Below are 14,394 nucleotides of genomic sequence, written 5' to 3'. Positions count from 1 at the left end.
TGGTGTTTATCCGGCATTCCATGATATGCATGGCGTGGCCTGGGGTGAGCAAAGTTGGAGCTTTATTATTTTTGCGTAACAAAATAAGCAATCAACTCCTTCCTTGCCACTCTAGTACCCCGTCCGTCGGCCCATAGGTAAGATGGTCTGGTCTAGGAAGTAGGTAGTGTGCTCATACCCTTCCTCCCGTTCAGCCTGATCCTTACCTCAAGTCCAGGCAAACGCTTTGCCTCGCCTCATGGCAACATGTGCTATGGCCCTATGGGCGAATAAGAGCCAACATTGGCCCAACTGACTTAGGTTTACCTATGTTATTCCCTACACTTTTGTCACAACGCATTGCTTTTGTTCATTCACACCTGTGCCTTAGTTACTTGTTTTATCGACTGTTCTACAACCAACGTCTGTGATTGCAGACACCAAGCACTGTTGCGCCGACGAGTATTTTATCATCGGGTTCCCTCTTCCTGTCGTCCGTCGCCTGTGTCCACTCCTAGCTCTACCTACTTTGAGAGTAGTTCCTCCCTACCTACCTGGCCAGTCCGGTGGACACTAGCATTTGTGGATTCAAGTCAAGTTAATTTCGGCCCACCGTATGCAATCAAGTCGATTCTGCCGCTTGCCGTACTGTGATTACGTCGTATTGTACCGCAGGCTGAATCCCGCGTTCCCCACGTTCAGCCAAACGACCAAACGGCTGGAATCGACATCACCAACCTCAAATTGAAGTGACATAACACACCGATCGGCTGCTGTACCTGCCAACGGGCGTGTCTTCTGTGCAACCACGCAGATATCCGTTTGGTTTGTTTTCAGTTGGAAGAACTTGGAGTATTCTGCGCCTTGATCAGACACCGAACTGCGTCGAGCGAAATCAGAAACCGTCTTGCAACCAACAATCGTCGGCGGCGCCAACGAGCATGGCCGTGACGGAGAGCACCCCGTATGGTTTTTTGGTTTTTTTTTTTTTTTTGGTTTTTTCATTTGCTTTTCTTCTCCCAGCGTCGCTTGCGACAGCTACAAGACCTAAAGCTTCATATAATTGAGTTCTTGATGTTGCACCTTATCTACTAGTGTACACTCATGCTAACGCACCCGCTTATGTATCACAGCCTCTGTGCGACGGAAACACTCATTTCGAAACGAAAGCGACGCCATTATCGCACTTCAGTCGTCCCCATGTGCGTTCCATCCCCTCACAACCTCGATCGCTGGCACATCGCTCACTGACAGGATCAAATGGCAGACACTGGCAGCTTCGGTCATTAATCGGTAGTGGTCGCGATGGGGTCATTTATTTCGCCACTGGCAATGGAAACCTCCACCTACAACGGCTAGACACCAAGTCTCTCGAGACCGAAACCATACAGCTTCTATCCTTCTCTCCCCGCTGTCTTGTGGCTCAAAATGGATGGGTTTGCTGCGGCGGGGAGACGGGGGAGTTTGTTGCGGTGCAGGTCGAACCTCAAACCTCTAATCGCAGAGGCTCCTTGCCTGGTCGAAATTCTTCCCCTATACCTTTCCCTACGGGCAGATCCGACGCATCAATGATACAATTCCCACGTTCCCACCTTATTGCACCTATGCCACGGAATAAGGTGTACGGCAAGGAGCGCGTCAATTGTATAACTCTATGGTTCCCGCCCAACTACGTACGACCGCACGAATGTGCTTACAAGTCGCCGGTTGCTGTGCTAGCAAATAACGATAAACACGTCACTATTGTTGATCTCTATACCATGGATAGTATGGACACTTTACAGTACCCAGACTGTGTGAACCGAGCACTCATCTCTCCCGACGGACAGCTCCTCGTTGCGGTCGGCGACGACCCATATCTCTATGTTCATGAGCGCACCAATACGCCCGAAAACAGCCTGGAGGAAGATGTATCGATGGAGCGGTCCATATCCTCTTGGCAGCTAGTGCAAAAGGTCCATTTGAAAAGCCAGCGGAAGCACGACAAATCAGATCATCGCGGCAGTTTTGCGGCTTGCTTCTCTAACACTGGGTCATATCTCGCAATAGGGACACAGTATGGCATGATTTCTATTTTTGAAACTTCTGCCATATTGGAACATGGGGAAGACGCGCTTCGCGCTTACTTTCCCTCTTCAAGGCCAGCAGTCGAGAATGCCTCTCCTCATGACCCTCTCTCGGCCCTGGGTGCAGTGCGGGAGATGGCATTTTCCCCTGGCCCACATGACATTCTGGCGTGGTCAGAGGACCGCGGCCGCGCAGGGGTCGCAGACTTGCGCTCCGGATTCGCTACACGTCAAATTCTCTATCTCGATGGGGAAGATAAGGCAACAGAGCATTTGGATATAGCTGACAAGAGCGTGATTGACCCAAGAAGATTGGACTCCCATACGTCCCGATCTGGCACAGTGGCTGGGGATCTCCTAAGAGCACTGGATGCGTCGGATTCTGGAGGCCAGCGTACTCGTCAAGAGGATAGCTATCAAAGTCCGTTGACCGGAGAAGAAACCCAGGTTCTAGAGGCGCTGCAAGAGCACAGGAGACGGAGAGAGCAGAGAGCGGCCGCGGCTAGGGAATTGATGAGGCACCGATACAGTTCGACAGCTGCAACCCCATATTTGGCCAGGACCGTCGCAGCGGCTGGGGCGGAGTCGAGGCCGGCAGTACCACCGCCGCCTGCGCAGTTGACTGACGGTGAGAGAGAACGAGAATTGGAACGTCGCGTGGCCAGGGTGCGAGCAGCGCGTGGGATGGAGCCGAGGCCGGCAATACCGCCGGCGCCTGCGCAGTTGAACGATAGGGATAGAGCGCGCTGGGAATCGGAGCGTCGCGATGCGTTGGCCGACTTTTTGATTGGCGAAGCGTCTAATCCTATCGAGGAACCATCATCACGCTTTGGGGGGCAGACATTGAACCCCGTGACCAGGATGCATGTGCATATGCAGCGAGTTCAGGAGAGGAATGCGCGCGAAGAGCGCCTTTCGCGACAAAGGAGAGGACAGGATGGGCGGCCGGGACGGAACGAGGAAGCAGCCTCGCAAGGGCAGGAACAAGAGGCCAGACGAAATGATGACTTTGCAGGCCAAAGCCGAGAGCAGAACGTTGACGCACACAGGGAGCTTGTTCAGAGGTTTCTCCGTGACGGTGAGGAGGAAACGCCATCTTCAAGCGCCACTACGGAGCGCTATTGGACGGAACGATATCGAGCCAGCGTTGGGACGGCTGCAGACTCAAACGCAGCCTCTAGAGTCGACCCTGGGACGACACAAACCAGGGCTTCGACCACACAATCTGATTCGGCGCGAGATCCTGACTGGATGGCGGGACTCCCTATCCCAATTCAGCTTCCAGGTCGTCGGTTAAACAACGCTGCCCGTGCGACTACTAGTACTGACAGTACGACTGGCAACACGCGAATAAGCAGCTGGGGTGAATTGGGCGCTCTCTACGGGGCCATGTCCAACATTGCCGTTTCCAATCACCAACCCGGTGGAAGTGAACTTCCCATCTATATGAACGAAACGACCGCGGAGCCTCGGCAGACTTCGAGCAACAATACGGCAACCGTTGCATCGCTGAGGGACCACGCGTTGAGGGACCACGAGGCAGCTTGGTTTTCGTTATTGAGGCAGGTCGGTATGCACACAAACAGAGCCAGTACCAGGACGGTGGGCGATGAAACTGCTGGATTGACCTGGAGTGACGACGGATCAACTTTGTGAGTGAACAAGACGGTCGGAAGATTGATATCGCCTGTCATCTAGGCTGGATGCTAACAGGGAACTTTCACAGATACGTGGGTGCCGTGGACGGCATATATGAGTTTCACGTGGACATCCAGGCACGCAAGTTTAATCCAAGCATTGAACTGCGCTGACAGATCCCACGCCGCGTTTTCTTCAGCCCCAGGAAACGAATGTGCTTTAACGATGTGATGCGGATTTTTATGGATATCTTCATGTTTGCAAGAGTTCAACTTTGTTTCTTATGACTGTGATATTATACCCCCCAAAAGTACAGCCATCATCATATTGTAGCGTTCTATCGTCTTGTTTACTTATTGCATGTATTGCACCATGTCTTATAATTATTTGTATCTTATGTTTGCCACTTGGTGAATTAGTATTTTAGGGAACCGGCAAGGTTAGGATCAGCAGATTCTGAATTGAAGAATGGCTATAAACTATTACTTGAAGCCAATTTCTTTGAGTGCCATCTTTGAACCCGTGACATTTTTCATTCATCTATGTAGCAGTCTTTCAACTTCTTCTGCAATGGCGAGGCTACTTGTTAGTCCAGGGCTTTCAATGCCGAGAAGGTTGACCCAGCCCTCCAACCCATCCTCCTTCCTGATAACAAAGTCCAAAAAGCCACTCCCCGAAAGCACAGCGCTCCGCTCTCCCAGCTTGGGCCTGATGCCAGCATAATCCGGCGTCAGAGCCTGCTCATCGACGCCAGGAAGGTACTGCTTGATCTCAGCAATTGCATCGGGGAGCCTGGCAGAGTTCACAGCAAGATCGTCAGGCGAGTCGACCCATTCCACGTCGGGACCGAACCTGATGCGGCCCGCCATGTCCAGGGTGAGATGCGTGCCGAGCCCAGCACCACCAGGTCGCGGAGCCGGATAGACCAGCGTCCCCACCCGGGGCCGCGACGCCCCGTACGAAAAGTAGTTGCCCTTGGCGTAGAACATCCTCAGGTGCCGTTCCGGGGGCACAACCATGTTGTGCAGGTCGACGGCGCCCAGGCCGGCGGCGTTGACGACCGTCTCGGCGGTGATGGTGGTCGTCTCGTCGCCACTCCTCACGATCAGCGACCACCCCCGGCCGCCGCCGAGGGGCTCGACTCCAACCACGCGCGAGAGCAGCGCCACGTCCCCGCCGTTCTCCTCAAACTCGCCCTGCAGCGCCAGCATCAGGGCGTGGCTGTCCACGATGCCCGTCTCGGGACTCTCGAGCACGCCGGCCTCGGCGCGGACGTCGGGCTCGCGCCTCCGCGCCTCGTCGCGCCCGACCCAGCGCAGCGGCACACCGATCCCGGGCCCACCGGCGTGCTCGTAGATGCGCTCCAGGGCCTGGCGCTGCGTCTCGTCCTGCGCGACGATCCACTTGCCGGTGCGCCGGTGGGGCACGGAGCGGGCGCGGCAAAAGTCGTATAGCAGGCCGCGGCCCCGGACGCAGAGCTCCGTCTTGAGCGTGCCCTCGCCGTAGTAGATGCCCGCGTGGATCACCTCGCTGTTGCGAGATGAGGTCTCGGTGCCGACGGCCGAGTGGCGCTCGAGCAGCAGCGTACTGGTGCCGGGCAGCGCAGACAGGGCCCGGCACACGGCGAGGCCCACCACGCCGCCGCCGACGACGGCGTGCGTGTAGTCGATCTGCCGCGCGGGTGATGAGGAGAAGTGCCGTAGGATCCTGTGGCTTTGCGGCGTTGCCAGGCGGCACCTCGCGACCTTGGAAAACATGATCGCAAGGTGCCGGTTTTCGATGGGGGGGTGTCTAGGGTGGAGAGAGGATTGGCTTGGACGTTGGATCACACAGCCAACAATTAGCGATAGGTAAAATTGTTCTTGAAATTAATTGTCTATTTTGATGTAAATTGAAGGAAATAGAGCCTGCAGTCAAATCCCAGGCGAGTTCAGATTACAAGGTAGTGGTTTGGAATAAGTTGGTGGTTTTTGCGTGATGGATGATGCCATCTGACGTCGCCAGCGGCGTGTGCTGTGACCCGCTGGATTGAGCGTACCCAGGTACACAAGTTACTCAGTTTATGCCCAACTTTCAGCATCATTTCTACCTATGCAAAAAGTAAAATAAAAATAATACTGCACCGGGGCCCTCAATCGTACAAGGTAGAGATGAAAAGGTTTATAATGTCTATTTGGATTTTACGATCGTCTGTCTTGTACTCGATACATCGTTAGAATTGCTCCCTTTTTCCCCCGTTGCCTGGATATTCCCGAGCCAACCTGCAAATACTCCACATACCCTCAGCCCCTGACTTGAGACAGAATCTCCTTGAGTGAAGCGAGAAACCTTGTAACCTCATCCTCAGTGCCAACGGTTATTCTCAAGCAACCAAGACATCCGTGCTCCTTACCCCGGAAGCGCACCACCACACCTTTCGACTCAGCCAATCTCTCGTAGACAGCAAGAGCAGTGGCATTGTCCGGCTGCCCTTGAGCATTGAGGATCTCGTAGAGTAAGAAGTTGCTGGCAGTACCTCCCATCAACCTGCCAACACCATCAGTCTTGGCCAGCTCGGCAATGAGCCGATCCCGCTGCTGAATGATCTTTTCCCGACTGGCCCGCATGGCGGCCAAACCCTTGGGCGATGCTGCGTACGAAGCCAGGGCGCTGGTTGGGCTGGAGATGTTGTAAGGCGCCTTGAGAGAGTTGAGCAGGCTGGCGATCTCGGCCGAGGCAAAGGCGGCGCCGAGGCGGATGCCGGCCAAGCCAAAGGCCTTGGAGAAGGTTTGCATGACGACGAGGTTGGGCCACTCGAGCACCCACTCGGCGAGGGAGGTGCCTTCGGGCGCAAAGTCGACGTATGCCTCGTCCAGCACCACGACGCCGTTCCACGTAGGGTGCTCCAGCACACGCTTCACGTCCTCCTTGGCCAGCAGCGACGCGGTCGGGTTGCCGGGCGAGCAGAGGTAGACCAGCTTGATGGAGTCGGCGTCCGGGGCCGACAGCGCTGCGAGCACGGCGTCGGTGTCTAGCGCGAAGCCCGGCGCGGGAAGCAGAGGCACCTTGACGAGGCCGACGTCGTTGACCTGTGCCGAGACCGAGTACATGCCATAGGTAGGCGGGCAGACTAGGATACGGTCCCGAGCGGGGACGCAGAAGCAACGCAGCAGGCCGTCGATGGCCTCGTCGCTGCCCACGCCGACGAAGAGGTTTTCAGGCAGCAGCGTCCCCGAGGTGTGCACCTTTGTGTTGCGGAGGTTGCACAGCAGCTGCTTCAGGTCGGCTTGGTGAGGGTCGGGGTACCTGTGCAGGCCCAGGAGGTCCAGGTCCGGACCGCTGTTCGTGGTACCTTGCCCTAGGATGGCCTGCGCATCGTCGGGTGCGATGGAGGGGCCAAAAGCATTCTCATTTGCATCGAGCAGGACCTTGGTTCCGTCATCTTTGTAATCGCTGTGGGTGAAGAAAAAGAAAAGGAACGACAAATGAGACAGTCAGAGAGATGGATCACTTTTTCAGAGTTTTCTGGATCCGTTGTGTAAGTAAGCACTTACTCTCTGGCGCAGCGATATGGTTGCAGGGCCAATATATTAGGACGGGCACATTTTTGTAAATTGAAAGGTGACATTGTGGTAGGTGAGAGACGACTTATGACGAAATCCAAAAACCTGGCAAAAGAAAACCAAATATGAGGCTTGAAGTGGTTGAGTACAAAAGACGTAATTTGTTGATAAATTATTCAAGTGCTACTTCTGTCTGCCCATGTGTGACTCAGTTCTGAGAATACGCTTTACTACAAAGCGCATATCGATGATTATGCTGTCGGGTAGGGCCATTTGGACGAATTGCAGACCCAGTGTTATTGCCCGGGTTGCCGATTTCGGCTGGGCTTCTGGCTGGTTGGTTGAGGGACTGTACTTGAATTCATTCAAATCATATGAAGCAATGATAATTTCTAGAAGAGCAATCTACATCGAACGCAAACCGGGGAAACATTTTTTTTCTTCTCACTGTTGGCAAATCCTGGCCAAGCAATCAATCCTGTGCGTACCTTAGAGCTCTTGTGCAGGCAGGTAGGCTTGGTAGGTACGTACAGTACACAGTGTTCAAGATCCAACAAAACGTGATTTGTACACATCAGGAATATCTGACCCAATAATGGACTGTATCAGTGGAAAATATGGTCATTTATATTAGCCCAGAAATAAATCAACTCAGCTACTTGTATCGGTAATGTTTACCAGTACTAATAATTCACTCATGTTTGTCTTCATATCATGGTAGTTACCGGGTAGAGGTGGTCACAACGTGGCTCCTGATTTGAGCAGTGCGCATTTCAATTGACACAGGCCCGCATTCTCATTCTCTGAAGCCATTGACTTTTCTCAGGCATCCACCCAGTCAAATCAACGTGTCTCTGCTAGCACATGTGCTACACCGTTGTAATATACCTACCTGAAGAGCTCAGGCTGATTGCTCTTCTCAACCCAAATGTTGCACTTGAACTGGCGTATAGTCTCGGATTATGACGGGAACAATTTCTAAGGTACAAAAAAAAAAAAAAAAAAAAAAAAAAAAAAAATCCATGTCCCCCGCTCGAAAAGTTCGCAATGCCACTCCGGAGCAGAAACCAAAACAGCTAGAACTAGTGGATACCGCCCTCAAGTGCCTATTTTCCCCAGCCAAGTACAGTCCATCCATCAGCCGGCATGTCGACGGTAACCCTGGGAAGGTGACAATGAGGGCAATATACATTGCGTCAGACCTTAACCCGGTCTGGTCGGGTGAGCTTGCATGCACCATGACGGATCACACGGCAGGACTTCTTATTTCCCCTCTCTCTTACATATTTGCAAAACGCATGTCCTCTTCCCAGGCCGGAAGAATTGCGAATATGCGGGTGCAGCCAGTCAGCAGCGGCATAATGGCTCCGTCGCGATATATATACCGCGTGCGTGCTGCATCCCTCGGCAGCGAGTGATCATGGGCTTCCTTCTCTAGTATCTGCTTGCTCCACTGCTTCAAGGGATAGCTTGCTTCTTGCTATCTTCCCCTCGTGGCGATAGTATCTCTCTCTATCCAGCCCCCCTTTCTAAGCCATGCATCCCCTTGTTTTTCTGTTGTTGGGCGCCATATCGGCAGCTTCACCTTGTCAGGCACGCGATAAACCGTTTGACAACCTGATCACGTTTGGTGACAGTTTCACGGACAACGGCCGTCTTCGATACTATTTCTTGAACGCAGCCAACCCTCCCCCGCCAGGTACCATCCACCCTGAACTCAATGCAACGGCCAGCGGTGGCCTCGCATGGGGTCAGTTCGCTTCACGGGCCGTGGGCTCTAGATATTTTGACTACGCCGTCAGCGGTGCTGTTTGCTCAAACAAGATAACCCCTCGTTATTTCGCTGGTCTCAACAGAACCTTCCCCTCGGTGCTGGAAGATGAGCTGCCATCGTTTGTGGCAGACGCGACAGTTCCTGGTGACGTGCTTTATGCAGGAGACCGCACGGCAGAGAACACTGTTTACGCCTTGTGGATTGGGACCAATGATATCGGTCAGAATGCGTTTTTGACCGATTCACAGGTCGCCGGGACGAATCTCAGTACCTTCATCGATTGCATCTGGTAGGTCCCGTAACCTGGCCCTCGCTATTTACTACTTGGGAATGTCTGTCCCTAACTGCAATCGGGTGGCGTATCAGGGAGGTCTTTGACGGGATATACGCCGCTGGCGGTCGCCGTTTTGTGCTACTGAACGAGGCACCCCTCGAGCTGTCCCCGCTGTACGCCCCTAGCGGGATCGGTGGCTCCGGGGACTCTACGCTCTGGCTGAACAAGACGACCTATAATGAAACTGAATACAGTCAAAAGATGATGCAGTACACAAGCACTGTCAACACTGTCTTTGACTACGGCGTGCCGTTCAATTTGTTGGTCCATAGCCGGTGGCCCAAGGTAGAATTCTCCATCTTCGACGTCCACAGCCTCTTGACCGAAATTTCCAACAACCCAGAGGCCTACCTCGATGCACCGACAAATTCGACAGGCTTCTATCACTACTGCCGTCCGCAGAACAGCTCCGACTGCACAAATGCCGCCGAACCCAGTTCGAGCTTCATGTGGTGAGTATGGCAGTGGGTGATGGTGAAGTCATCTCTTTGTGAAAAATGTTGACAATAATCTAATGTATGATTGTTTTTAGGTATGATGAGCTGCACCCATCTGAACGGACTTGTGAGTATTTGTTTTATATTGTGCTCTATTGTGGAGTTACGTTCTATCTCATGTGTCTGAGCGACTGCTAATCTTGTATCTTGGTTTTTTTGTCTTCAGCATCGCATATTGCGGACGAGTTCCTTCAGGTTCTGGGCGACAAATCAGCATACGGAAAGACCTGGGTGTCGTAGTAGAACGGAAACCAAAGGCCAGTCGGTAAGCACGGGGATCATTCATTATATTACTGAATCCCTGGCTCTATAACGACATGCAACAGGGGCACATCTAGAACTAGAATAGCCAGTAATATAGTAAGAGAGAAACTCTTTGGCAGAAAGGGCCAACCGTTCAGAGACATTGGATTTGTATTGGTTCTTTGGAACGAAGTTTTCCCAGTTCCAAAATTAAATTGCGAGATACCAGACTCATGATCCATCAAGCCATCAAGTCGATTGACATCCAGCTGATACTGGGAAAATGACAAACGGAGCCATGTACGAAGTACAAAGTAAAGTCCAGGCACACAAACGGCAGTTGGTCTTAATGGAGTTTTCTCCACAGTCTACGGAGTAAAAAGCCTGTCGGCCCCACGCTTCTACTTTGCTGGCCCACTGTCAAGAAACGACCTACTGCTTCGAGAGTACTGGTCAATTTTTGACTTCTTGCGTCCACTCAGGCCGATAGTAACAATACAAGGGCCTTCCGCACAGATGCGCGGCCTAAATTTCTTCTTCCAACCTTAGAAACTTCCTCATCCTGAGCTACACCAAGCTAGGGATTTATTCTGAGTCAAAATTTACACATATCAATGCCTTTGGCGAGCAAGGCAAGGTACATATCTTGGCAGGGGGTGTGACCGCATCAAGGTATTCGAGTCTTGCTGGCATCCCATTGGCTGTCTCAGCAGGGTGACCCCCTGATACGCCCCACTTACGCGCACGAGCTGCGCAGAACAAGCACAGAGAAAGTTAGGTTCCTTGCTTCGCGTTGTTGTTTGGGCCACCACACAAACCGTTTGCAAGGCAGCGCAGACCATCGATCAATCCAAGTCGTCCATTGAGCCCCCTCTGGTTCAATCCATTCATTACACCCCTCCCGGCAAGCAACCGACGTCTGCTGCTGGCGTTTTCCGGAGCCTCTTGATCCACCCCCCTTGTCTTGCCTTTTGCTTGTTACATCTGAGGTCGCGTCGCCGGTCGCTGGCTTGCCGCCGCTGCTGCCCAGCCCGCTGCCACTTAAGCCATGTCGTATCAGCAGCCGCCGCCCTATGGCTTTCCCAACAACGCCGCCGGTCCAACCTTCAATGGTGCCGCCCCACCACCGCAGAACCTTCACATCCAGCCCGGACAAGACTTGGGCCAGCCGCCGCAGTCTATGATGTACACTCCGCAGCAACAGCAACAGCAATACGCAATGGCTTCCTCCCACGGCCATTTCCAACCAGGTCCTGGCATGATGCCGACACCCGGACCCGGAGCCCCCGGTATGATGCAGCAGAACCCTCCCGGTATGATGCCGTCTCACATGGCACCGAACGGTCAGAGTAAGCTCTCCTTCCTCCTATCCCGGACGCGCTCTTTTTTGTCGCGTAACCCAGACCTCGGATGTGCAAGAGGTGTGACGGACGACCGCTGATGCGTCTGTCCCATTTGCAGTGCCGTACCAGGCGCCCTATACCACGTCTCAATATGGCGTCGGCGTGCCCTCACCCGCCCAACCCCAGATGGCAGGCAACTTCAACCCCATGGCCGGCCCGATGCCAGGTTACCCGATGAATGCGCAAGCGATACAGCAGCAGCAGCAGCAGCAACAGCAGCAACAGCAGCAACAGCAGCAGCAACAACAGCAGCACATGATGCAGCAACAGCAAAGAATGCACCAGTCGCAACAACATCATCCATCGATGGGGCAAGGTCATCAGCAGAGGGCTTTCAATCCAATGGCCGCTCAAGCGCAGGCGCAAGCGAGTCCCAACACGATGTCGCCGCATCAGGGACAGTTTCCCCCTCCACAACAGCTTCCCCAGGCTGCAAAGCAGCCGCAACCGCAACCTCAGCCGCCGCAACAACCTCAACAGCAACCACAGCAGCAACAGCAACAGCAGCAACAACAACCCCAGCAGCATCACCAACAACAGCATCAGCATCAGCAGCAACAGCAACAACCACATCAACAGCAACAGCAACCACAGCCACCACAACAACATTCGCAACAGCAACCAAGCAGTGCGACTGTGACCACGCCCCAGACACCGACTTTCCCACAGATGGGAGCTGGAAGCAATCCGCTCGATGCAACCATGTCGCAAACACCACTCAGCCCTGGAGCGCATGCTCGAGAGCAAGAGCGCATCGCCACTATTCTCGAGATCAACAACGAGCTCATGTACGAAGCCTTGGTCCTCCAAAATACTCACTTCGCGCACAAAGCCGAAAACGACACGAAAGACCAAGCCGGAAATCCTATTCCCAGAGAACCTACAGCGGTGGAGCAGCCGATAAATAACGATCTCTTACAGTAAGCCCTCGTATAATTCCTACTTTATAGTGTCCTTTCCCCCATGCATGTAACCCCCCCAGCTAAGGAATTCGCACTACAGTGTCATGAGGCGGTTGCAGTCAAATATAGCCTACTTGATGACTCTGACAGACCGGAAGACGGTGTTGCCATGTCCGGCTTATCTAACACCACCACCGGCAAACCTGACGATTAAACTCAGGAACATACCGCCGAAATCCGATGGCTCAGAGGAGGCCGCAGATCCTCACGTTGATCGTGAAGAAAGGGTCAATCTGATTAGGACACTGTACGAACGCTTGCAGACGCTATATCCCGGTGTGGACTACTCAAAGGAGCCCATATACGGACAAAAGATGCAAGAAACGATGCACGGCCAGACACCCCAAAGTCAACCACCGCCGCCGCAGATGCAAGGCCAGGTAGGCCAAGGACAGGTACCGATGCAGATGCAAATGCATATGCAAGGTATGGCTCCGGGACATGGCCAGCCTCAGATGCACATGCAAAATCAGCATAACCTCCAATCTATGGGCCAAGGCCAGGCTGCCCAGATGCACATGTACCAGAACCACCAAGCTCACAGAAATCCAAACCAAGCGAGTCCAGGGATGGTGCCTCAACCAGGCTCTCGTGGCACGCCTCAAATGTCCCATATGGGCATGCCCGGTCAGCAGATGGCACCACTTCAGTCCAATTAGGGATATGGACTTTACGGTGAAGAAAGCGAGCAGGCTGAACATTTTGAACTGCGTGGCAGTCCGAACCTTCAAGGGCTATACGGTCACACACTCGCACATCTACACTTTGACAGCCCGTTTGGGTATGGGACTTGCTACGTTGATGGCCAAGCATATGGCATTGATCCGGCGGAAGGCTATGGGTCTGGTTCTGTTCAAGCAGATAGCCAGTACTTCTCCGCTGATCCGGACGAACCTTTTGGCGAGACAGTATATTTTGAGTGTTAGTTGAGGTCATCCTCGCGGTATTATATCAGTTCTATTTTTTTTTTTTTTGCCCCTTGGCACGTGCCTGCGAAACGTATTGAAAAACACTTTCATCATAATTAAGAGGGCCCAGGCGGTTGATGGAATATTCTGCACAGCTTAATTTGCTTCATGTTGGATCGCGTGGCGCATATGGCATTCTGGAATAGCGGAGCGTGACTCTCTTGGTGGGTGGCTTTGTTGGCGCAGAGGCAAGCGGCATTGATACGGGTTGCTTAATGTTTTTAACTGTTCTTATTTTCTAGCGATCTGTCGCAAACTGTAGTAGTAGTAAGCTAATCAATATAAGGGGGTGGCGTGCAGAACATATTTTCAGAATAGGAGCTGGGTAAGATTCCATCAATGTTGCTTCGATGCTCAGTCTGCAACCTGACCACTTTGGTTTTAGGGAACCTTGCCTGCCCAGGTAGGTATCAAGGAGGCAGACAAGGCAGATATCTGATAGCAAGAGGGAAAAATTCCGTCATTGCCGGTCATTGTTCGGCGATATTTAGGTGTCCTTAGCAGTTGTTTTCCCCCCTACCCTTACAGTCATTTCTTGTAATCCTATGTTTTTTTTTTTCTTTTTTTTTCTTCCACTTTGAATGGCGATGTATGCGGAGAATAGCTATGTTCCAGAAACAACTTAATCACCACAAAAAGTTCCACTACGACCATCTTACAGTAACCGCAGGATCGTGTATTCAACACCAGGGTTGCGCCACGCCCTCGGGCTGATCCCGGCGTTTTCTTTTTCTTTTCCTTTTTTTAACACTTATAAAATCGAGCCGTTGCGGCAGAGCGATTAGGTTGGTAGGTAAGCGACTAAGAAACGCACCTCTCATCCGATTGGTGCGCGGTTCTTGGTAGTCGAGAGTGACAGTCGGCTGCGGTTGCTTCTCGCTTCCGGTGCTTGCTTACTGTGCCTGCCGGCAGCTCGGGTGCAGGTACAGTACCTGATTGATGTGGGTTGCTTTGTTACCACGTAGGCACAGGGCCTGGTGGAGGCGGG

General features: G+C 52.9%; 5 protein-coding genes across 5 annotated transcripts; 3 read left to right on the top strand and 2 right to left on the bottom strand.

Annotated features, from left to right (window-relative positions):
• Positions 1 to 375: 375 nt before the first annotated feature.
• Positions 376 to 4,172, top strand: PgNI_11486 (uncharacterized protein). The gene is made up of 4 exons (XM_031131452.1): positions 376 to 943; positions 1,113 to 1,181; positions 1,247 to 3,697; positions 3,772 to 4,172. Exons 1-4 carry the CDS (start codon positions 921 to 923, stop codon positions 3,854 to 3,856), a joined length of 2,628 nt encoding a protein of 875 aa, XP_030976793.1. The 5' UTR covers positions 376 to 920; the 3' UTR covers positions 3,857 to 4,172.
• Positions 4,173 to 4,219: 47 nt separating this feature from the next.
• On the bottom strand, positions 4,220 to 5,440 carry PgNI_11485 (uncharacterized protein; the record flags this gene model as incomplete). Its single annotated transcript, XM_031131451.1, has 1 exon — positions 4,220 to 5,440. One exon carries the CDS (start codon positions 5,438 to 5,440, stop codon positions 4,220 to 4,222), a length of 1,221 nt encoding a protein of 406 aa, XP_030976790.1.
• Positions 5,441 to 5,840: 400 nt separating this feature from the next.
• PgNI_11484 (uncharacterized protein) lies at positions 5,841 to 7,351 on the bottom strand. Its single transcript, XM_031131450.1, has 2 exons — positions 7,217 to 7,351; positions 5,841 to 7,115 (listed from the first exon to the last, which is right to left on the bottom strand). The coding sequence occupies exons 1-2, from the start codon at positions 7,288 to 7,290 to the stop codon at positions 5,966 to 5,968; spliced, it is 1,224 nt and encodes a 407-aa protein (XP_030976791.1). The 5' UTR covers positions 7,291 to 7,351; the 3' UTR covers positions 5,841 to 5,965.
• Positions 7,352 to 8,761: 1,410 nt separating this feature from the next.
• On the top strand, positions 8,762 to 10,240 carry PgNI_11483 (uncharacterized protein; the record flags this gene model as incomplete). The annotated part of the gene is made up of 4 exons (XM_031131449.1): positions 8,762 to 9,288; positions 9,366 to 9,785; positions 9,866 to 9,897; positions 9,997 to 10,240. 4 exons carry the CDS (start codon positions 8,762 to 8,764, stop codon positions 10,068 to 10,070), a joined length of 1,053 nt encoding a protein of 350 aa, XP_030976788.1. The 3' UTR covers positions 10,071 to 10,240.
• Positions 10,241 to 10,929: 689 nt separating this feature from the next.
• PgNI_11482 (uncharacterized protein) lies at positions 10,930 to 13,618 on the top strand. Its single transcript, XM_031131448.1, has 3 exons — positions 10,930 to 11,422; positions 11,535 to 12,396; positions 12,479 to 13,618. Exons 1-3 carry the CDS (start codon positions 11,122 to 11,124, stop codon positions 13,095 to 13,097), a joined length of 1,782 nt encoding a protein of 593 aa, XP_030976789.1. The 5' UTR covers positions 10,930 to 11,121; the 3' UTR covers positions 13,098 to 13,618.
• Positions 13,619 to 14,394: the final 776 nt, after the last annotated feature.

Source organism: Pyricularia grisea, chromosome VI, assembly GCF_004355905.1.
Source record: "Pyricularia grisea strain NI907 chromosome VI, whole genome shotgun sequence".
Classification (NCBI taxonomy): Eukaryota; Fungi; Ascomycota; class Sordariomycetes; order Magnaporthales; family Pyriculariaceae; genus Pyricularia; species Pyricularia grisea.
The sequence above is the reverse complement of the archived record's forward strand: the minus strand, read 5'-3'. Positions and strand labels throughout refer to the sequence as shown.